At 40.7% G+C, this 24,587-nt stretch overlaps 1 protein-coding gene across 4 annotated transcripts in view; it reads left to right on the top strand.

Annotated features, from left to right (window-relative positions):
* The window catches only part of RGL1 (ral guanine nucleotide dissociation stimulator-like 1), a 381,962-nt gene that overhangs the window by 276,130 nt on the left and 81,245 nt on the right, over positions 1–24,587 (top strand). For all 4 annotated transcript variants that reach the window (XM_006872532.1, XM_006872531.1, XM_006872530.1 and 1 more), the window contains exon 4: positions 17,740–17,817. In XM_006872532.1, coding sequence (XP_006872594.1) covers positions 17,740–17,817 — 78 coding nt within the window. The remainder of the gene's footprint in view (positions 1–17,739; positions 17,818–24,587) is intronic.

Raw genomic sequence — 24,587 nt, 5'->3', positions numbered from 1 at the left:
TGTGGCAACAATTGTGAGGTTGGCCCAGGACTGGGCAGTTTTTTGTTCTGTTGTACATAGGGTCACTATGAGTCACTACCAATCGATGGCACCTAACAACAACAACACCCCTTACTTGCTGTACATTAATGGACACATGAATTTGTTTTACTAACTTCTGTTTCTTCTTCTATAACATGAGAATTAGAAGTATCACCTAATTGAGGTATCAAATCATTTGTTGTCAAGTTGAGTTTAACATGGTGACCTCATGTCAGAGTAGAACAATGCCCTATAGGGTCCTTAATGGTTGTTTTCTGGGCAATAGATTGTCAGACTTCCTCAAAGCTCTTCTGGATAGATTTGAACCTTCAGTCTTTCGGTTAGTAGTCAATCGTATTGACCATGTGCACTACCCAAAGACTCCATCATGGAGTCTAAAGAAAAACCCAGACAACAACACTTTTATTGAATCAGTTCTGACTAATGATGAACCTATGTATTTCAGAATGTTATTATTGTTGACTCTGACTCATAGCAACCCTGTGCACAACAGAACGAAACTGCCAGTTCTGTGTCATACTCACAGTTATTGTCTTGAAGCCCATTGTTACAGCCGTGGTGTCAGTCCATATCATTGTGGACAGAGAGGTTTCCTCTTTTTCTGTGACTTTACACTTTTACAAGGATAATATCTTTCTGCAGGGACTGTCATTCCTGATAATATGTGCAAAGTATAAGAGACAAAGTCTCACCATCTTTGATTCTAACCAGCATTTTGACTGTATGGTTTACAAGCCAGATTTGCTGGTTCTTCTGGAAGTCTGTGGTACTTTCAATATTCTTCACCAACACCACAATTCAAATGCTTAAAATCTCTGGTCTTTCTTCTTCACTGTCCAACTTTCCCATGCATATGAAGTGATTGAAAATATCATGGCTTGGGTCAAGCACATTTTAGTCCTCAAAGCGATGTCTTTGCTCTGTATCTCTTTAAAAAGGTCTTTTCCAGCAGATATGCTCAATGGAATATATCATTTGAGTTCTTTAATGCTGCTTCTATAAGCATTAATTGTGGATCCAAGTAAAATGAAATCTTTGACAATTCAGAAATTGTCTTTTCTGTTTATCATGATGTTGTTTATTGATCCAGTTGTGAGGATTTTTGTTTTTCTTTATACGTTGAGTCATAATCCATACTGAAGGATTTGATCTTCATGAGCAAGTCCTCTTCACTTTCAGCAATCAAGGTTGTGTCATCTGCATGTTAATGGGCCTTCCTCCAATCCTGATGCTGCCGTTCTTCTTCATTTCATGAAGCTTCTTGAATAATTTGCTCAGCATACGGATTGAATAAGTATGATGAAAGGAAACAACCCTTTTCCTTGTTTTGTTCTAAGAGCTGCCTCTTGGTCTGTTTGCAGGTTCCTCATGAGCACAGTTAAATATTCTGAGATTTCCATTCTTCACAATGTTATCCATAGTTTGTTGTGATCCACACAGTCCTGTACCTTTGCACAGTCAATAAAATACAAGTAAACATCTTTCGGGTATTCGTTGCTTTTAGTCAAGATCCATCTGACTTCTGCAGCGACATCCCTTGTTCTACACCCTCGTCTGAATCTGGCTTGAATTTCTGGCAGCTCACTGTCAATTTACTTCTGCAACACAGTTTTAAAATTATACTTAGCACAATTTTACTTGCACATTATACTAATGGTATTTTTCAATTACATATTCTGTTTGGTCACCTTTCTTTGGTATGGGCACAAATATCAGTCTCTTCCAGTCAGCTGGCCAGTTAGCTGTCTTAAAAACTTCTTGGTACTGACTTGTGAGTGCCTCTAGTGCTGCATCAGTTTGTTGAAACAGTTCAATTTGTGTCTGTAAATTCCTGGAACCTTGTTTTTCACCATTGCCTTCAGTGTAGTTTGGACCTTTTCCTTTAATACCATTGGTTCTTCATCATATGGTACCTACTGAAGTGGTTGAACAGTGACCAATTCCTTTTGGTATAGTAATTGTATATTCCTTCCATCTTCTTTTGATGCTTTTTACATTGTTAAATATTTTGCCCATAAAATCCTTCAGTATTGCAAGTTGAAGTTTGAATTTGTTCTTCAGCTCTTTCAGTTTGAGAAATGCTAAGGGTGTTCTTCCTAGTGGTTTTCTAAATCCAGATGAACTGGCACAGTGGCAGCAGTAATGGGCTCAAGCGTAGCAATGACTGTGAGGTTGGTGCAGGACTGGGCAATGCTACATTCTGTTGTGCGTAATGTTGCTATGAGTTGGTACTGACTTGATGGCACATAACAACAATAACTACTTCAGGTCTTAACATATTTCATTATACCTTCCTCTGTCTTCTTGATCTGTACTTTGAGATTTTCTGTTGAATTCCTTTACTTCATCATTTCTTCCACTGACTTTAGCTACTCTGTGTTCAAGAGCAAGTTTCAGGGTCTTTTCTGACATCCTCTTTGGTCTTTTCTGTCTTCCCTGTCTTTTTAATGACCTTTGCTTTCTTCGTATATGGTGTTCTTGATGATGTCATCACACTACTCCTCTGGTCTTCAGTTACTAGAGTTCAGTGCATCAAATATGTTCTTGAGCTGACTGTTACATTCAGGTGAGATATTCTCAAGGTTGTATTTTTGTTCCTTTGTACTTGTTTTAATTTTCTTCAGCTTCAGCCCTGAACTTGTATAGGTGCAGTTGATGGTCTGTTCTACAGTCTGCCCCTGGCCTTATTTTGGCTGATGTTATTGAGCTTCTCCATCATCTCTTCCACAAATATAGTCAGTTTTGTTCCTGTGTATTACATCTGTGAAGGTCCATATGTATAGTTACTGTTTGTATTGTTGGAAGAAGGTATTTACAATGAATAAGTTGTTGACTTGCAAAAAATTCTGTTTTGTGATCTCCAGCATCATTTCTATCTCCAAGCTCATATTGTCCAACTACTGATCCATCCTCTTTGTTTTCAACTTTACATTCCAATCACTAGTAATTATCAGTGTATCTTGATTGCATGCTTGATCAATTTTAGACTGAAGAAGTTGCTAAAATTCTTCAGTTTCTTCATCACTATTTTTAGTGATTGTTACGTAAATTTGAATAATAGTTGTATTAACTGGTCTTCCTTGTAGGTAATAGATATTATCATATCACAGGCAGCATTGTATTTCAAGATAGACCTTGAAATCTTTTTTTTTTTATGAACGTGATGCCATTCTTCAAATCATATGATTGTCTGATTCAAAATGGCGAATACCAGTCCATTTCAACTCACTAATTAATGTATAGGATATTGATTTGTATGTGTACCATTTCATTATTGACAACTACTATTTTCCTAGATTCATCCTTAATATATTCCACATTCCAATTATCCGTGGATGTTTGCAACTGTTTCTTCTCAATGTAAGTTGTACCCCATCAGCACATGGTGGTCCTGAAAGTTTTACTTTCTTATGCCATTAAGGTCAGTTCTGCTTTGAGTATGCACTTCCTTAGTCCCATTTAAGTGCCTTCCAACCAGAGGGACTCATCTTCCAACATTATATCAGACAGTGCTTCACTGCTTTCCATGGGTTCTCAAGGGTTAATCCCCAAGAAGAGAATTGTCTATTCCTTCTTCCTAATCTCTTTTTAGTGTGGAAGCTAGCAGAAACCTGTCTTCCATGAGTGACCCTGCTGATATTTGAATAACCAGTGGCATAGCTTCCAGATTCATAACAACATGCAAACCACCACAGTATGACAAACTGACAGATGTACGAGGTATTAAAGAACAGACTGTTCAATAGAGGTTTCTTGGCAGTGATCTTTCTGGATTGCCAGACCTTTCATGATGCCACTAGGTGAGTTTGAATCTCCAGTCTTTAAGTCAGCAACCAATTGTAAATTGCTAATCAATTTATAGGAGTCCTGGTATGGTGCTGTAGGATAAGCGGTCAGCCGTAAGGTTGGCTTGAACCGAAGGGCTGGTGGTTCAAACTCACTAGCCAGAACCACTCGATGAAACTAACAGCAGCAATTTGTTGTTGTTGTTAAGTGCCATCGAGCTGGTTCCAACCAATAGCGACCCTATACAGGGTTTCCGAGGAGTAGCTGGTGAGCTTGAACCACCAACCTTGCAGTTTAAATGGCTTTGCAGTCTAACGCATGAACCCACAGCGCCACACCAGGACTCCAACAGCAGCAATAGCAACAGCGTATTTATAAGGCATAAAAGGCCCCATTGCTTGATGGTGTGGTCTGTCAGAATCGACTCAATGTCACCTAACAACAGTACTTATTATACTCATCATAGGGTTTTCTCTGGAGTCCTGATGTGGCACTGGACTGCTAACCACAAGGTCAGTAGTTCAAACCCACCAGATGCTCTTTGGAAACCCTATACAGTGTCTCTATGAGTCAGAATGGGCTTGATTACACTTAACAACAACAACAAATGTTTTTTTCTATACTTTTAATTTCTTCTCAGAGTTATTTATGTTTAACGTCTGTCATTTAAATAGGCAATTTTTTTTCAAGATAGTGCAATGCCATTCTCTTCATCAACTTTAGAAACTCCATGCCAGTGTCCTATAGGGGCAAAGGGAAACAGAGTAGTTCAGTCTTTGAATCTTTGATCGCACTGTTAATGAAAATGTTGAGATGCTTAAGTTGGATGATCATCCCATTTAATTTAGTTGGAAAAGCATTCAGAAAATCCTAACATTGCTTTATTTCCTGTCCAGCTTAAAACATAGAAATACTGAATGTCCTGAAAATTGTAACAAAAAATTTCATAAGATTTATGTTATAACAAATGGGTCTAAATGGATTTTCCTTCATCTAGATGTTGATGATTCCCTAGGCAAGAAAACCTTGTATGGTATATATTATGGATTTTAAAAAAGGTAGAATGCTAAAAAAATTAACTGGACCCTTTTCCTGTTTTCTGTGAATATTAGGAAGAGGAAACTGGCTGATAAAAGAGAGAAGAGGAGTAAATAAGAGCTGTGAGATTCTTTGGGTGTTTACATATTTATAACAGAAAGAAGCATTGAAAACTTGTAGGCACATCCTTCATGAAGGGTCCCATGTTCCTTTCTAGTTCATGCTTTATCAAGTGGAGAAAACAGTTGTGCTCAGAAAGCATCAAAGACATAAGATTGATAACAATTTACAAGTGTGGTAGGCAGAGTAATTAGGATGTGGATGATTGCCTCCTGGTTCCTATAAACTTCCTGAAAAGCTAGTTTAGCTGTATTGTCAGCTTACCCAGTAAACAAGGTAAGCAAGGGTGTACTTGTGATTTTTAAAGATTCTGCTTCTAGGTATGGCTGGCATCGGTCTCTTTCCCAACCTCCTTACAGACTCAAAGCCTGTTTTCAAATTTTCACATTTACAGCTCCTGATAGAGGTGAATATCCAGCCAGCAAGGTCGGCCTTACTTGTGTTTATTTACTAATCTGTAATAAACAATTTCACATGGGCTTCACCATATCCAATCTGTGTGAAATTGCTCGTTATAGTAAGTACAGGTGAGTACATTAAGTACCTGTACAATCAATTTATAGGAGTCCTGGTATGGTGCTGTAGGATAAGCGGTCCTTTACCTGTACAGTAAGTACAGGTAAAAACACATGCTTACCTTGCTTATTAGGTGCTCTGCCTCTAGTTATGTGAAAAGAATATTTAAGGCTGTAGGTGGAATACTGTTGCCAGTCAGCTGACTTGGAGATAAAATTATAATCCTGTATTATTCAGGTAGGCCCAATGTAATTACAAGTGTCCTCAAAAGTGAAAGAGAGAGGCAAAAGAAAGAGTCAGAGAAAATGTGTGCCCATAGAAAGGGACAGAAAGAGGCCAAGTTGCTGCTTTTGAAGTGGCAGGGGGCCATAAGCTGAGGAATGTGGGCAGACTCTCAAAGCTAGAAAAGGCAAGGAGTGGATTTTTAGAGCTGCCAGAAGTGATCCCAGTTCTCCTGACGCTTTGATTTTAGCCCAGTGAAACACGCTGGATGGTTGTCAGACCTGCACAACTGTGAAGTAATAAATTTGTGTTGTTGTAAACCACTAAATTTGTGGTGATTTGTCATTGCAGCAGTAGAACTGAATATATAGCAATAAAAACATCTGGTCTATTGGAGAAATTGTAGACATTGTGATATGAAACAGACAATTCTTGCCCACAAAATAGGCTCCCATAATCAATGCTTGTGGCTCAAGGATGCAGAAAATCAGATGTCCTTCTGCCCTTTGTACTACTAGGGACATTGTGCCCTGCTCAGCCGTGGCCCACTCATTCAGTCAGCTCTGGGAAGCTTGCAGAAACACAGGGCAGAGCTCAGCCTCAACATGGCAAGCGCTATGAGAAGCATTGGACCGCAAACTATGTCATTGCTTTGATTTAACCAGAGAAGTTTAATCTGGTGATGTTTTAGAATTCACAATCAACCATAATCACATGAGGGAAAATGGAAATACTTTCTCTTCCCTAATGGCTTGGTTGTCTTAGTAAATCTTTGTTTTTGCAGCTTGAACCCAACTCTTACCCAGCAGCACTATGGGAATTCTGGATGGGAACATTGGGTGATCCAGGAACTCTTATTTTATTGGACGGCACTGATGGCTGTGTTAAAGCAGACACTAAAAGGGTGCTGTCAAAAGGATCTACCTCCTCACGTAACCAATCTAGCTTTCTTTTCTTGAAATCCAATTTATAAGGCCTAAGAGGTAAAAATGAAATAGTTCTTTTAAAAAAAACCACATACACGCAGAAAGGAGACAGGACATGCAGTTATCCTTCTTTTTTTTCCCCTGAATTTTCTAGCAGGTTTATTATTATTAATGGTGTACTTATGATGGGTGGAAATGACAAGCAAACTTGAAACTGAAAGGCAACATAAATATATTCTGAATAGTTATGGAAAGTTTCAAATTTAGCTTTGATAATTCAACTACATTTTGATAACTGGTTAGAAGGGGTTTGATCATAGGCTCTATTAAGAATATGCTAAACATTATGGACCTTCTCTCTTAAAAAAGCATATCACAACATTGTTCATACAATTTAGTAGATTCCTAGACTAGCCTTCAGTTCATCCTGGGATCCTGGGTTATGATCAGCAGAGTATAGGGAGTCATTGTGAGTCAGAGGAGGGCACTGCTTCCAGTTTATATTATGATTGGGGGCAGATGTCTTAGATAGAACTCTAGCCTTGACCCCTTGCTGAGAATTTGCCTTTCCACCCCCAGCTAAACTGAATTAGAATCTACAGCTTAACAAGATCCCCAGGTGATTCTTAGAGATCCCCAGGTAACTCTTATAAGATCTTGTTAAACTGTAGATTCTGATTCAGTATGGGGGTTGTGTTCTCTGGAGCTTAGTTCTGACTCGTAGCGATCCTGCATAGGATTTCCAAGGCTGTGAATCTTTACGGGAGCAGAAAGTCTCATCTTTCTCCTGCAAACGACTAGTAGTTTTGACTTGCTGACCTTGAGGTTAGTAGCCAGACTGGTAACCACAACGCTACTGCTACTTCTAATTCAGCATAGATGGGGTGCAAAGGCAAATTCTCAGCAAGGCATCAAGGCTAGAATGAACCTACTAACAAGTGAAATCAGATATTTAAAATTTAATGGTTGTTGAAAAAAAGTATCTTTGAGCCTTTGCAAGGAAAAAGTATTGGCTAGTTTTGAGTTTATGTGTGTCTTGTCACTATTCTGTTATTTGATATTTACTTTTTCACTTTTCATATATGTGTGTGTGTGTAAGATGTGTTATTGTTAAGTGCCACTGAATTTGCCTGAATAGTGTTTCCCAGGAGTGGCTGGTGAGTTTGAACTACTGACTTTCTGGTCCAAACTGGCCCTGCGGTCCAATGCTTCTCCTGTAGCGCATATCAGGATTCTGAATGTAAGAATGTTGTTGTTGTTAAGTGCCATTGAATCGATTCCAACCCATAATGACCCTGTATAGGGTTTCCGAGGAGCAACTGGTGAGCTTGAACCACTGATTTTGTAGTTCAAACAACTTTGCGCTCTCACTCATTAGCCCACATTGCCACACCAGGACTCCGAATGTAAGAATTGTTGTTGTTAAGTGCCGTCGAGTCGGTTCCGACCCATAGCGACCCTGTACAGGGTTTCCGAGGCTGTAAATCTTTATGGGAGCAGAAAGCCTCATCTTTCTCCCATGGAACAGCTGGTAGTTTCGAACTGCTGACCTTAAGGTTTGCAGTCTGATTTGTAACCACTACGCTACCAGAGCTCCTTAATATAAGAATGTTGTTGTTGTTAAGTGCTGTTGAGTCGTTCTGACCCATAGCGACCCTCTATAGGGTATAGGGTTTCCAAGGAGCAGCTGGTGAGTTTGAACCGCCAACCTTGCATTTCAAATGGCTTTGCAGTCTGGCTCATTAATCCACATTACTACACCAGGACTCCGAGGTACTCAATAAATCTTGTTGTTGTTGTTGTTGTTGTTATGTGCTGTGGAGTTGGTTCCAACTCATAGTGATCCTGCACAGGGTTTCCGAGTCTGGAAATCTTTATGGGAGATTGTTGTTGTTGTTGTGTGCCATAGAGTCGGTTCCAACTCCTAGCGACCCTGTACAGAGTTTCCGAGGCTGTAAATATTTATGGGAGCAGAAAGCCTCATCTCTCCCCTGTGGAACAGCTGAATGGCATCAAGCCACTTTTGCCCTGGGAAATACAGTTGTTTTGCCTTTGATCTCTAGTAAAGTTGTCATAAGCACCAATTTAGAGAAATGAATGCTATGTTGAGTTTTTGTAAGTACAGGAGAAAAGTAGTCATGAAAATGACAGGATACAGTAATATTAAACTCCTATTTGTTGTTTTTAAAATTTTGTAGCATATTTCCTAAGATTCCAACCCATGACAACACGATGTCTTGCACAGTAGAATTACTCCACAGTGTTTTCTCAAGGCTGGGATCTGTCAGAAGCAGATCACTCAGCCTTTCTTCTGAGGCCCTTCTCGGGGGGATTGATCTGCCAACCGTTAGGCGGATAGTTAAGCACTTAACTGTGTGTGCCACTCTTGTTAATGAGCCTCAAACCTGAGCCAGACTCAAGAAAAATCTCTACACTTGAGCAGATTCTGTGGTATCAGAGAACGGTCTGCTCCCTACCCCCACCCTACCACCGTTTCTCCTCTTGTCTGTCATTGTCTCCGCAGCTACTGTAGCATTGCTAACAGCCTTATGTACCTTTACTTTTGGTTGATTCGGATTATTCAGATTAAAGTGGAAGGGAGAAGAAACTGATGAGAAACCAAGCTCTAGGGGCAGAAAACAGGCTGGAGAAGAGTAATCCATGTCGGAAGTAACAAGCTGCCGCAAGAAATGCAGTTTTGTTTTCTTTTCCTTGGATGGCTACTGATTGCAGAGAGTTGTGGGTTGGGGCTGGAACTTACGAGGTTCTCAAGGAACTTCATAACATTTTGTAACTGCCAAATGGAGCAGAAATACTAGGTACTTTTTGCTGCTAATATTTGCCTTAACTGTCGGTGATGACTTTGAAGCTAATTGGGAGAACTGAAGGAGCAGGCAGGTAGGCGAAGAACTCTGCCGCAAATGGCTAAGGAGTGGGGGGCAGCTTTCTTTGGATCTCCTAGCTTTTTCTAATCATAGACTGTCTTTGCCTAGAGAACCAGATCTCATAAGCAGAAAGCTCAGTACCAGGTTCTCTGCTCAGCATTCCTTGCCCTTTCCTTTCCTGTAAGAGAACAAGCAGTTTCTGCCTTGCTGCCTTTGACCTTTGTCTTTCCTATGAATAATCAACTCAGGGTGGAAATAAGACGTTTCCAAGGTAGGCTTGCTTGATGATCATGGTCTAATTCTCAGGTCAGACTTGGGTGGAGAGGTGTGTGCCCTTGAGGATGTTGTTCAAAGTGGCTCTGTTCAAAACCACCCTGTTGCTGACCTGTGGGGTACAGTCTTTACCAAAGACTTCACTTGGTGTTCCAGACTCTGCAGGCTCTTTCAGTCATGACATCCTCTGGAATCAAGGTCAGCTTCTGAACATTCTTCTCATAGCTGACCCTAGGTTCTTGTGGTCAGTTAAGGAAAACTGCTTAAGATGTTCATAATCTGGGCTTGATAGGAGAAACAAGATTCCCCGAGGTCCTTGAATCAACAGCTTCCTGTGAGGTCTTTTTTTCCCTCTTTTTTCCTCCTTTCCAGTTCTTTCTCTACCCCCTAAGAAGTAGCTCCTGCCTTCTCTTGCCTCCCTGTTTTTCTTGTCAGGTGCCATCAAGTTGGAACCGACTCATAGCGACCCCATGCACAGCAGAACAAAATAATGTCCGATCCTGGGCCAACCTCACTTCTGCTGCCACACTTGAGCTCCTCTCTGCATGTCTACCCGATCCACCATCTTAGTCATAGTGCCTCCCGAGTCTTTCTTTTATTAGCAGTGTTGTTATTGTTAAATGCTGTCAAGTCACTTCTGACTCATAGTGAGCCTAGGAAGGGTTTCCGAGGAGCAGATTTAGCAAATGTTTTCTGTTCCTACAATGTGCAGGCTCTGCTCCAGGCTTGGGGAATCTTATCAGAACACCCCCTCATGATCTACTCCCTTTTCCTCTGCACCTCATCTCTTACTCTCCCTCCAGTCACTCTGTGCCTTTTCTCACTGATCTTGGTGCTTCTCTTGCACAGGAAGCCTGTCACTGCTCTAGGGCCTTTGCATCACCATTCCCTCTGCTTGGAATGCTCTTACACTAGAGATCTACATAGCCTCAAAATAATGTGATTTGGTCTCTCCCTGCCAAGGCAACCTCAGTTCCAGCCGTCACACAATAGCAGGCTAATTTTTTAATTTAATTTTTATTTTTTTGGTAATATTTTTAATTAAAGTTTTTATTGTGAATTAAGTGATAGTGTACATGGGAGAACATCTGTTTTACACTAATCCTGTCCTATTTAGTTTCACTGCGATGATTACAATCTCCTTGCATTATTATTCAACAGTATTTGATTCTATTCCCTTTGTTTTTTACCCTGACTGCCAGCACACAACCTTTCTCTTTCCATGAGTTTAGAGTCCTCAGTTGCTTGATCTCTCCGTGTCCTCATCTCTGCCCCCATCTCTGGTATTGCTGCCTCTCTGGATAGGGTCCCACATTCCGCTCATGCTACTCTCCCTTGATGGTCCTAGGTTCCTCTGTTCCTGGACTGCAAGATTAACTGCTCCCCCTTTTTTGGTACAAAACTTCTATCTTTACAGTTGTAACAATCACAATTAGTCATGATAACAGTTAGTCACTATTGAATCATAAGAATCTTACCCCATCTCCTTTCACCAGACCAATCTAGACAAGATGAAAACTACTCAGTGGGGATTCTACCTTCCCCCACACACTCTGAAACTAAACACCCTCTTGAAAACTTATAAACTAGTCACTTCATGCCTTTATAGCTCCCCTATTTCAGGTTGTTGTTGTTAAGTGCCATCGAGTCGGTTCCGACCCATAGCGACCCTGTACAGGGTTTCCGAGGGTGTAAATCTTTACGGGAGTAGAAAGCCTCATCTTTCTCCCGTGAAGCGGCTGGTAGTTTCGAACCGCTGACCTTAAGGTTCGCAGCCCGATTCATAACCACTACGCTACCAGAGGTAGTCAATGCCTAATTTTCCCTTCCCTGTCAACCTTGTATGCAGAGGGGTTGGATTGATACTTGATGTGAAAATTCCTTCCCTCTCAGTTGGTATTTTGTGCTACTACATACATAAGTATAGGTCAAGTTCATCTAATTGTAGCAAGTTACACTTGCTTCCTTTATAAAAATTTTTTTTTAATCTTCCTCTAGTCAAGTTTTGATCATCAAACCCTTGAAGCTAGGTCACATGAGTAATATCTGCAAAGTTTAGGCATTCTTGTGCATCTCCTCTCACTTCGTATCAGCTAGACATTCATTCTCAGCTCTAACCCTCTGTGGCTATGTCCTTGTCCATGGACTCAGGAGTCCCCAGGTCTCACCACACGTAAGACCAACCAGCCCTTCCTCTTTTCTCTCTCATCTGCAGTTCAATGGGAGTCTGTGGAACATGGTTGAACTCAGCTCATATCTTCATTGCTGCCTTTCCCCCCTTCCACTCACCACTAGACCAATGTGGTTGCCAGCAAGCTTACATGCTGATAACAGGCTAATATTTAAGTTGATAATTTTGTATGCCCTGTGATTGATGTTATAAATAGCCAAATGGCCCTTGGCAGAAAAAACAGGTTTTTACCCTGGTTTTAGAGGATTCTACTTAATTGTCTCATTCAAGTTTTCTTTGAATATCCCATATGAAATAGCAACCTCTGCCCCTCCATCATGCCCAGTACTGTTACCTGCTTTATTTTTTTCTGATACTGGTCAATTCTTCACTATCTGACTTAGTATATTTGAACCAATTTAGTAATTCAGTGTCTGTCTTCCCTCACTGGAATGCATACTACATGAAAATGAAGACTTTATCCCCAATGCATGGAATAATACATGGATATATACTCAGATAAATATTTCTTTTGTGAGGGATAAATGAGTGAATGAATGAGTGAGTGACAGAAAGTCTCAAGGTATCTAACCTTCAAGGAGTTGTTAACCTGGTGGAAGGATACATAAAGCAAATGAACAAACAAGGTTAATTGTAGTTTGTATGGTAGGATAGTTAGAATCTGAATGCCAAGTTTCAAATCCCTACTCTACTTATTATCTGTATCTTTAAGAGACAATCACTTAACCTTTCTGGACATCATTTTTCGTATTTGTAAAGTAAGAATGATAATGCTACCACTTTATAGAATTGTTGTGAAAAGTAAATGAAATCATCTCTGTACTTAACACGGTGCCTGGTATATATATAGTTGCCACAGAGTTGGTTCTGACTCCATGTGTACAGAGTAGAATTACTCCTTAGGATTTTCAAGGCTGTGACCGTTTGGAAGCAGACCTCCAAGTCTGTCTTCCAGGGTGCCTCTGGGCAGGTGCACACTGCCGACCTTTCAGCTAGTAGCTGAGTGTGGAACTGTTTGTGCCACCAAGGACTCCATTGCTATAGTAAGCTCTCAAAAATGAACTGCTGTTAGCATTAGATCACTTGCTAGCATCAAGCAGAGTATGGGAAGTTCTGCAGGATTATCCTTATGCAGCTTGGGCTTTATTGAGACTTGTCTGTTGCACATCAAAGGTTAGAAAGACCCTCCCCTAACAGGAGCTCTGGTAGCGTAGTGGTTATGAACAGGGCTGCGAACCGCAGGGTCAGCAGTTCGAAACTACCAGCTGTTCCACGGGAGAAAGATGAAGCTTTCTGCTCCCGTAAAGATTTACAGCCTTGAAAACTCTGTACAGGGTTGCTATGAGTCAGAACCGGCTCCTTGGCACATAACAACAACAAAACAGAGTCTGTCCCTCAGGACTTCATCTGAAGTTGTTTTGAACCACAAATGTTGCTGGTTCTCCCCTTCAGCCACATTCAAGGAGCCTTCAAAAAGGTTGTGGAAAATGGAATTAAAAGATAACGGAACTTTTTTTTTAAGCCCCCTCACATTAAACCTTTCATCAACCAAGTCCACCTCCAAATAACATACCACCCCCTCTGGAAAGAATCATTTCCTGTTTAAATATCATCAACCAGTTAAACACTGTGGTGGGTTTCCCACCCCACCCCACCTCACCCCCTCGTAATTCTAGGCTTCAGTAAAAAATTAAAGCCCACATTAAGAGACATTTAAAAATCATTCTTTTGACAGAGAAAACCATGTCAAAAGTCATTCTTGCTATTTGTATTATTTTTTTTAAGTTTTATGTGTTACTCTTTAATCTCGTTGGTAAACCTTCTTAATAGGTTGGGGCTTTGATCTTAAATCCTAATGCGGCTTTGCAGAAATGGGAGGTGACAATGTTGACAGGTTTGTCTGTAGCTATTCTACTGTCATTAATTAAACACACAGACACACACTCTTTACTTACACTGCCCACCCCTACCTCCCCAGTAAATGAATTGAACTTACTTTGATTTTTGATGGGAAGCAATGACAGGGGCCAGAAAAACATCAAAGTAATACTCTTAGTTGACTTCACCTTAATATTAAAGAGGTCTCAGTTCCTTTTCGGTAAAGCATTAATTCAGCTTTATGATAAAAAAGTTGTGGGTATCAATAATAATCTTCCCCTCTCCGCAGTCCATCAAATCCCAGAGGGTGACACTTACTTGTATTTCAAATCTAAAGGTTTCCTTTGTAACATTGTGTATATAATTTTTAAAAAAATGTGTTTTCATACTGCTTGCACATACAAGATCTTAGCTTAAAAATGTAAAAAGTTTAAGATTTTTGGGGTTTCATTTGTATTTTAAATTGGCTGGTCAGGCATGACATTTGAAGGAGCAGAGGAAGCTGGGAGAGGCAGAAGGAGCAAGGATTGGGAGCTCCTGAGGCAGGCGCACGCCTGGAGAAAGAGCAGCAGGGAGGCCAGTGAGGCTGACAGAGCGGGTGAGTGAGGGGAGAATGAAGGACACGTGGTCAGAGAGATCCTAGGACAGACTGGTTAGGACATTTTCTTACAGTTCGATGGGAGCCATTGGAGGGTTTTTGAGCCCAACCATGACATCTGATTCAGTTGACAGGATCACCTTGGCTGCTGAACAGAAGATAAATGGCTGCTATATTCATCTAGGCCAAAGGCGGTGGTAGTTTGAGCCAGGGCGTTAGCAGTGGAAGTGGTGATAGATGTTTGGACTCAGGGTGTGTTGTAAAGGTAAAGCCTAAGATTCTCTTGATGGGTTGGAGTGTTAGGAGTCAGGGATGTTTGCAAGGTGTGAGCCTGAGTAACTGACCGTGTGTGCTATGCCACACCTTCTTTGATCCGTACTAGTCTCCAAATTATTATCAATCACTCCAGTCCTGAGTGTGAACTTGTAGACTACTGTGGTAGCTGGGAGAAATACATGTGTGGTCTTCTGAGATATTGCAGATGATACAAGGTTAATTAATGAGCAAGAACTTGGCTTAACAACATAAGTCACTTAGTCTTTGTTTATACCATCTGATTTACACCCAGTGGAGGCATCCAGACCAGCATCCCAGCTCTGAATCTGAAAAATACAGAATAAGAATTGAGAGTAAGAAAATTGGTAAATTTTTAATAAAAATATGTTTGAAAAGAAAAATCCCAGAAACAGTAAAATGCCTATTTTTCCCTTGTGAGGGTTTCTTGTTTTTGTTTTGTTTGCTTTCATTTCTCTCTCTGTTTGGCAGATTGTACTTGAAAGATAAAAATGCAATATTTCTGGAATGACCAGAGAAAGAATTAATAAACTTACTGGAAATGTGAAGGAAACAGAGGAGATAATGTCTACATTCCACATTGAGTCTTTAAGGGCTGGTCAAAGGAGAGTTCATGGTCACTCGGGTCAGATAGGTGGAGGGTGCAGTTTGTTGCTGTCCAATAGCCTCACTCTTCACTGGACAGTTGACACAATCTTTCCTATTTAATCAATCACTAACTAAGCCTGGCATGAGAGAACATCAGGATATAATTTGCAATGATGGTGGCCCAGGGTAGAGCCCAACAATCCCACTCTGTTTATTTATTAAGGTTCTCATTTCCCATCCCTGTCTTGTTCATGTGGGGCTGAGTAATCCTTAATTTGACCACGTTCTTATCTCAGGAGGAGCAAAGGGTAGTCCTGGAAGCTCTCTAAATAGCAGGTGTAGGACAGGGTGAAGAACTGGAAGGGCTGAGGCCAGTGGAAAATATATTTGGTAGGCCAAGAAATCCATAAGGTTGATGAGTTAGAGAAAGAAGCAGGTGGGTAAGGAGGGGCTGATGCCTAAGGGCTCAGACTGGAATCTACTGAGACAGGGTGGTTGGGAAGACCAGATGGACTGGCATTCATTCAAACCAGATGGTGGGCTTTTATTTTTAAAAGGATTTGTGAATCCTAGGAACAAGGAACCATAAGGAGAGTGGGGCCTTTAATCCCATTAGTAGAAGACAAAAGCAGACTCTTTAAAAATGTAAACTTACTAATTATAGCACTTTTATTGTCAATGCTTTGGAACAGACTACTGGTTTGTGAAACTCCAAGCAGTTAACAGGGCTCATGGATGAGAGGAGAAACTGCGGAAAGTTAAAATGAGTGTACCAAATGTTAATGGCTGCATCAGTGGGCTCAAACGTGGCAACAATAGTGAGGTTGGCCCAGGATCGGGCAGCATTTTGTTCTGTGCATAAGATTGCTATGAGTCGGCTCTAACTCAATGGCACCTAACAACAACAACAACGACATGAAATAGGCTTACTCACGCCATGGAGTTGGAAGAATAACAAACAGTATAATTAGCAGTTGATCAATTATTTAGTTTGAATACATTTGAGTTTGCAGTGAGGCAAATTTGAAACTCTAAGCATCTATTGCTTTCCAAAAAATGGTACTCCTGTGCTTTTCTTCCTCAGTTGTGTCTAGACTGATTTGCCTGAATGCATCCATAGCTGCTCTCCTAGTTGCTAAGACTATAAGAACTGTAGCCTGTATTTCCATCTCAACCTGTATCTGAGGGCCAGAGTTATTTATAGGACCCTTCTCCAACAAGAGAACATACTCATCAGCACAGACTGGAGTTGTCACTTTGTGTCCATGTCACACTGTGTGACAGCCTGGGGAGGCAGCTAGTACTTCCTTAACAGAGTAGAGGAGCAGAGTGTAGGGTTTGTTGTGCTGGAGAGTTTCATGATGAATCTTCCTTCTCTACATCATGTAGCACCTGATTCTCTGGCTACAAAGAAAAGTATAATTTTTTTTCTAAAAACCAAAAAAATTTTTCAAAGAAATGTTGAATATTAAGAGAAAATTTAAAATCATGTATTTCATTGTTAAATGACTTTTCTGTGTAAGATACACAGATGTACTCATTAATTAAATATTGGTATTAGTCCCATCAGAGTCCTGAGGTAGCACTGTAGGGTAAGCTCTTGACCACAAGATCTGTTTGAACTGCAAGGTCAGTGGTTCAAACTCACCAGCTGCTCCTTGGAAACCCTATATACAGGGTCACTATTAGTCAGAACTGACTTGATGACACTTAACTTATTTTGTGGTTGAAAATGAATACAGTTGTTTCCTAACACATTGATTTTTTTTTTTTTTAATTAATACCTTATGGTCTTTAAAGTGCACGTTTACACAACAAATTAGGTTCCCAGTTAAGAACACAAATTATTCAGTGGTATTGGTTATATTTTTCATAGTATATCATCATTCTGATGCATTTTGTTCTGGTTGGATCATTTCCAATACTCTAGTTTTCCTACCCTCTTGCCTTCTCTTCTTGACTTGAGAGTAAATTTTGATCATTTCATTTCTTAGAGAGGACTTTTCTTAAAGAAACTCACTTTTCATGCTTGTTAATCCTTTTTTTTTTTAAAGAAACCAGTCTGTTATTGAGCTAAAAGATGGTCTCAAGGGATAATTTCAGTTTAACGTTTAAAGTCTATTTTATGATTGCCTTAGGAAGTCTCAACCAGTTTAGTAAGTCTGGACTTCTTAAAAGTTTGAATTCTGTTTCCTTTCTTTCCTGTTCTATAAGATTCTATCTACTGTGGCTGTGACCAGAATAGACAGTGGTGGGAGCTGGGCACCATCTAGTCCTTTTGGTCTAATGATAGATAAGGCTCTGGCTTGTATTGACTGTTAGTCCTGTAGATTAGTTTCTTCCGTTGACTACTTTTTTAATTGTTTGCTTTTATTTATTAAGATATGGAAACTTGACAAGCCCAAGCTGTGAAGAAGATGGAAACCAAACTTCATCAGAGTCCAAGACGGTGATTAGAAAGTGAGTATATATCATGTCTCTGCCTGACAGAGTCTCAACCAGAACTTAATATTTTAAGAGAATATAGTTTAATAGAGTCTTATTTACAAGTCATTCTCCAGATATCATGAAGCTTTTATGATAACAGCATACAGTAAAGTAATGTATCAACAAGTGAAGAAGAACGAAGCAGGGTAAGAGGGTTCGATCCTGATGAGGTGTATGAATCCACATGAGGGGCTAGTAGTGTGCATTGGAGCAGAGACCTAAAGCAGATGTGGGCTGAGCCTTGTGGATATTTGCAGGAAGAACATTCTAAGCACAGAGAAGCGTGCTGGAAATGGCTCTAAGGCAGAACAGTGTTTGAGAAGTAGTTGGGATGTGGATGTGGTAAACCGAGTCAGTCGGCTCTGTAGTTTATAGATTGTAGATGATTTCTACACACTAGTGAAGAGCTCAGATCAGGTGAGGTCTTCTGAAAATGTTAGCAGTGACACTGAATTTTATTCTGAAGAAGATAAGAAGCACTTACAGGATTTGGGGGAGGAGAGCAGTACTAGGGTCTGATTTAAAAGGGGTTTAAGATTGGACTGTGGCAGTGAGGGCGGGAACAGAGAAGCCAGTTGGGAAGCCTTACAGGGGTGCAAACAAGTGATGACAGTAGATGGACAAGCAGTAACAGTGTAGGTGCTCAGTGTCTGGAGCTATTATTTTGAGGGTGGTGTTGTCAGGATTTGCTGGCGGAATAAATGGGAAAGGTATGAGAGAAAAAGAGAAGGCAAAGATGCATCTAAGGTTTGTGGCTTGAGTAACTGATAGAATGGAAGGAAGCCTAGCTTTAAGAGAAAAAGATGACTAGTCAGAATTAGAGTTAAGCCCAAAACAAAAAACAATCATTCACTGTTGTATCTACAAGAGACCCATCCGCATTTCATTTCATCAGCCGCGCCTAGACAGATTGGATACTACTCAGTGGAGATTCTACCTTCCTTCATGCCCTCTGGATCTAGGGTCCCTCTTGAAAGCTTGTAAGCCCAGTCACTTCTTGCCTTTGTAGCCTTCCCCCCCCCCCCATTTTTGGTAGCCAATGTCCAAGTTGCCCATCTCTGTCTTCTCTGTGTATGGAGGGGGTAGGAATGATCCTTGCTGTAAAGATTAGTTCCCTCTTTTGAGCTACTGCATCCATAGGTGTAGGTCAAGTTCATCAAATTGTATCAGATTACTCTTTTTTTCCTCTTCTTTCTTCTTCTAGTTGAGCTCTGATCATCCAGTCATTGAAGCCAGGTCAAGTGGGTATTATCTGCAAGTGTGGGTGTTCTTGTGCATATGCCCTCTCTTCTTATCAGCTGGATGCTTCACTCTCCACTCAAGTTCTCTGTGGCTATGTCACTGACTCTCAGAGTATGTTTTATGGTCCAACAGCCTCAGCCTCACTTGGGAGCTTGTTAGGACTCTTATGCCCATTATGGGTTAGAATCTGCATTTTTAACCAGATTCCCAAGTGATTCCTATGTACTTTCAAATATGAAAAACACAGGATTAGAGGATTCTTTTTATTTAAGTTTTGTTTATTCATGAAGACTCTTAAAAGCAATTTTAAAGCGCCTTTTAGAATGTGTATTTTTAAAAACATGCAGATGAAGAGCTAGCATAATAATTTGAGTAGCCTCCTTGTCATTTGTAGCCCAATCTATCTGTTTCCAGATTTAGAAATCAACATGTTTTGAGGCCTGGTGGTGCGATCATTAAGCACTCAGCTGTTAACCTAACAGTAAGTGGTTGGAACCCATCACTGGCTCTGTGGGAGAAAGATGGCAGTCTGCTTCCATAAAGATTTACAGCCTGGGGAACCCTATGGGGGCAGTTCTACTCTCTCCTACAGGGTGACCTGACTCAGAATCTACTTCCTGGCAATGAGTTTTTTAATCAGCATATGTTGTAACTTAGTTAAATCCAGAGATGTAGTACTCAAGTAACCACCTGAACGCTCTGAGGAGAGTAAGGTTCTGAAAACTATCCAGAGCTTTGCTGTTTCCCAGGGGGTGTTTTGCAATTAAATAGGTTTTTGGGAAATAGCATTTAAGACAATGGGTTGTACCCTGGGAGTGAAAAGTTGTGTTCATTATTTTTAAAGGGCCATGATAAACCTTCATACAAATGCATAGTAAACTACGAATATTGGGTGTAACCCCAGGATGAGCTGTTTTAGAGGGAGAGCTTCCCAGTTATAAAGCCTTATTGTTGTTATGTGCTGTTGAGTCAGTTCAGACTCATAGTGCCCCTATATAGGGTTTCCTAGGAGCAACTGGTGGGTTTGAACGGCTGATGGTTGGGATTTGCAGTCCAGTGCTGGTCCTTCAGCGCCACACCAGGAGTCCTTGTAAAGCATATGAGGCATGAAAAAAGGGCTTCCCATAGAGCTCCCTAGAGGGGTCCATCATCTGGGACGATCATCCTTTCCCAAAGCCTCAGTTCTTGACCCCTTTTCCCAGACTGAATTCCCTTTTAAAAAGTATTTATCTGATGAAAATATGTCACTTTATCTTATAATGGGTTGCTCTGTTGTACAAATTCGGGAATGTCAAAACTGTCCCTGCTGACCTCTTGCTTCCTTCCACTTCTCTTTCTTCAGTCTTTCCCTTTGTTTGTTTGGTTGGTTTTTCCTTCAGTTCTGCTGTATTTTCCACCTTACTTTGTATTTTCTTTTTCTCCCTTATGCTGATCATTTCTGTGACTAGATATGATCTAGTCTTTGTCTTTTTGAGAGGAAATCCAGGGAAACACCTTTGCTCACCCATTACATACATACTGTATGCAAAGATCCTCCTTCTTCCCAGTCTTCTGGCGTCTGACTTGTAGAAATCCTTGAAGGCGTCCCCAAGTCAATTAGATGTTCAGGAAGTAAGGCTAGATGGTGGTGCTTCTCCTTGGACACGTTCTTGTACCCCCTGTGCCCAGGATTTGATGATGGCACTGTAAGATACACACCGGACTGCTAGCTTCAAGGTGGGCAGTTCAAACTCACTAGTCACTCCTCAGGAGAAAGATGAGGCTTTCTACTTCCACAGAGATTTACAGCCTTGAAGGTCTTGTACAGGGTCGCTATGAGTCAGAATCGACTCTATGGTAGTGAGTTTGGTTTTTTGGAAGCATTTTGGTTGTATCAGCTGCTTGGGGGCAGGGAAGCTGTTATTAATATCTAGTAAGGAGCTCTGGTAGCGTAGTGGTTACGAATTGGGCTGCGAACCTTAAGGCCAGCAGTTCGAAACTACCAGCTGCTCCGCGGGAGAAAGATGAGGCGTTCTGCTCCCGTAAAGGTTTATAGCCTCGGAAACCCTGTACAGGGTAGCTATGGGTCGGAACCGACTCTACGGCACTTAGCAACAACTTAGCAAGGTTGATGCCAGAGATACTGCTAAACATTCTACAGTGCACAGAGCAGTTCTTTACAACAAAGGGATTTGTTGTTGTTAAGTACCGTGGAGTCGGTTCTGACTCACAGTGACCCTGCACAGGGTTTCCGAGGCTCCAAATCTTAACAGGAGCAGAAAGCCTCATCTTTCTCCTGCCGAAGAGCTGGTAGTCCACTGAACAGCTGGTAGTTTCGAACTCCTGACCTTGAGGTTAGCAGCCCGATTCATAACCACTAAGCTACCAGAGCTCCAAAGAGATATCAGCTGTAAAATGCCAATAGTGCCTGAGGTAAGAAACCCTGTTGTTTGATGATGAGGCTGTTCAGTTCTTAGATGAACACTGATTTTATGGTTATCTAAATTGGTATTAAATAGGAGCACACTTATTTTGAAATTCATTTATTTCTGGTCCTTTTTTTTTATGTAATTAGTTGAATCAAATGCTGAGATGGTCAGGAGTCAGCCACATGGAAGGTGAAGAGCTCTGGGCAAGGATCCTGGAGTCCCTTCTTTGTCACATCACCTCTCTTACTCTCAGTTGTTCAATTGAAAATTAAGTACTTGGAGAACTCGGTGATATACAGGACAAATTTTATTTAGCTTTTTCTTGTTCTCTTTTCAAACTTAAATGATTATCAGAAAAACAAGAATAGAGATACGGTATAAATATTATATTGAATATATGAGAAGCACCTGTAAAACTCTACCTCTGTTGAAGGATTGTATAACCAATTTTGATGACATGGTGGTGGTGGTTATGTGCCTTGGAGTGTGTTCCGAGGCTGTAAATCTTTACGGGAGCAGAAAGCCTCATCTTTCTCCCACGGAACAGTCAGTAGATTCCAACTGCTGACCTGCGGTTAGCAGTTCAGCTCATAATCCACTCTGCTACCAGAGCTCCTTTGATCACATAGATCAAAATAGACCGCTTCTTTGATTTGCTTGTTATTAATTGTGACCTCACAACTGTTCACTCTGACCTTAAACCAAGAGTCGAGTTAAAGAGTTTAAGCATTGTCTTGTAGGGACACTGCAAGGAATGGCAAAATGCCCAGTTTTCCTTTGCTGTGAATCTGTTCTCTTGTGATTTCAGGTGGGAAGCAGACAACAGGATTTCAATAATATTCTAAGAAGTAAACATCCTGTTTCAGGGCAGATGTCTTCAGTTGTGTAGCTCTGGGGGTAGGGGTAGGGAATTTTTGGTTTAACCAAAATTTGATTTTTGGTTTAACCATGAACAGAAAAATGCCCAAATATTGTTTGGCTTTCTCACTTTTGCTGTAAAGCATAGGATGAGCCTTGTTTTTTATACATCTTCCTAAGTACTAAGTTGTCTTTTCTGTATTTCTAAATATGGACCTAGCCCACCTTTCATACCATAATAGTTTAAAGAAGGAAAATGTGGGAATAAAGATGAAACATTCAAGATAAAAGATTGGTTTCTGGCATCTTGGATCATAATTGTCTAGTGTTCTTCATGAATTTGCAAAAGAAATCAAGATTCGCAGTGACTCCCACCTGCGGAGTGCTTGTAATTCCTGCCCCGAGTATGTCCAGTTCAGGCCTTGTGCAATTTGGGAAACTTAAGTTAATCTGGCTGAAGCAAGAATCTAAACAATTTACCTTCCAAGGCTTCTGGATATTGGGATCTTTGCCTAAGAATCATTATTGATGTCACTGCTACATTAATGCATAGAATAAAGAGTACTATGTTTAGTTTTAGAGTCCTGGTGTAGTGCTGTAGGATAAGCACTGGACTGCTAACCACAAAGAGGTTCAAACCCACCAGCCACCTTTTGGAAACCCTGTACAGGGTTGCTGTAAGTTGGAACTGACTCAGTAACACTTAACAACAACAACAAGAACATGTGGATTTCTAGAATCCCTAAAATTTCCACTATTTGCGAATCTGTGACAGAAGAAGGTACCTCTACCCACATTCATGGAAACATCTGTGTCCTTTTCTTCCTTCTTGCTGACATTTTTACACAACTAAGTGCTATCCTTTTAGAACAATATGATCTGAACCACATAGAGAAAGGAAACTTTTCCTACTGTAAGATTTATTATAATCATTGAATTCAGAAGTGAAGAGAGTGTGAGGAAGGAATGTTCAGCATAAACAGCCTTTATACCTTGACTTATCAGTCTCTGATATGTGCCTAAGATTCTAGTAAAAGCCAACCGTGTAATTGTTGAATCAGTTCTGACTCAGTGACCCTCTAGGATGGAGAAGATACGGTTTCCAACACGGTAATCTTTACAGAAGCAGATTGCCGGATCTTTTCCCCAAGAAGTTGAACCACCAACCTTTTGGGCAGCAGCCAAAAGCCGCTGTGCCACCAGGCTCCTTGTCTGTATATTTGTTGTTGTTAAGTACCTTTTAGTCGGTTCCAGTTCATAGCTCCTTGTATAGGGTGTCCGGCTTTGGGGTTTGAACCACCTACCTTGTGATTAACTGTCCAGTGCTTACCCTACAGTTCCCACCAGGACTCCTGCCTATCCATACACAGAATGTTATTTGCAGAGGCCTGGTGTGGCACTGTTGGTTAATGCACTGGGCTGCAAAGTCGGTTTAAACCACAAGGTCAATGGTTCAGGTTCACAAGGGGTCCTTGGAAACCCTATTCAGGGTCACTGTGGATTGGAACTGACTCCACAGCACTTAACAACAACAACTCCTTAGGGTATAGACTTTGTCTTTCTTTTAGCTACTGTTTGTACAGAAGCAGACTGCTCCCTTGCGCAGTGTTTGGTGGGTTCGAACCACCCAACTTTTGGTTAGCATCTGAGTCCTTTAGCCTCTGCGCCATTAGGGCTCTTTAAGGACTGTTATATTGTTGAAGTAGCTTCTGTTTACTTCTCTTTTGCATCTCATCCCTTCTTTTTGGAAAGCCAAGTTTTATTCTTTCAAATCTTTACACTAGCAGGGCTTTAAACTGTTGAAATGTTTTTGCTTTCATCTCCACACATTCAAATGATACGAATGTCATTCTTGTAAAGTTTCCCCAGAAGTTGTAAATAGTGACACCAGATTTTAGTCACTGGTAAAGGGTCATGTAAATAGTTGTAAGCCAAAACACTGGACACACTTTAAAGAAAGTGGAGATGAGTTGAGTTAAATACAGCTGGCTGTGATTCTATAATGCCTGGGAACCATCAGTGGAAAGTATGTAAAATCTTCCCAGAGAGTTTGCAGTCAATATACATTCCAGGAAATTCAAATGTCCTAAAAAGGCAATTGGAATTAGTCTTAGTGATTTTAGCAAAAGTGAGGGTGAAGAGCAGAAAAAAAATTAAATTTCAAAACCTCAAATCTAGAAGAACTAAAGGAGCACTGGTAGCGTAGTGGTTACGAATCAGGCTGCAAACCACAAG

The sequence above is a fragment of the Chrysochloris asiatica genome, unplaced genomic scaffold (assembly GCF_000296735.1).
Source record: "Chrysochloris asiatica unplaced genomic scaffold, ChrAsi1.0 scaffold00203, whole genome shotgun sequence".
Taxonomy (NCBI): domain Eukaryota; kingdom Metazoa; phylum Chordata; class Mammalia; order Afrosoricida; family Chrysochloridae; genus Chrysochloris; species Chrysochloris asiatica.
The sequence above is the reverse complement of the archived record's forward strand: the minus strand, read 5'-3'. Positions and strand labels throughout refer to the sequence as shown.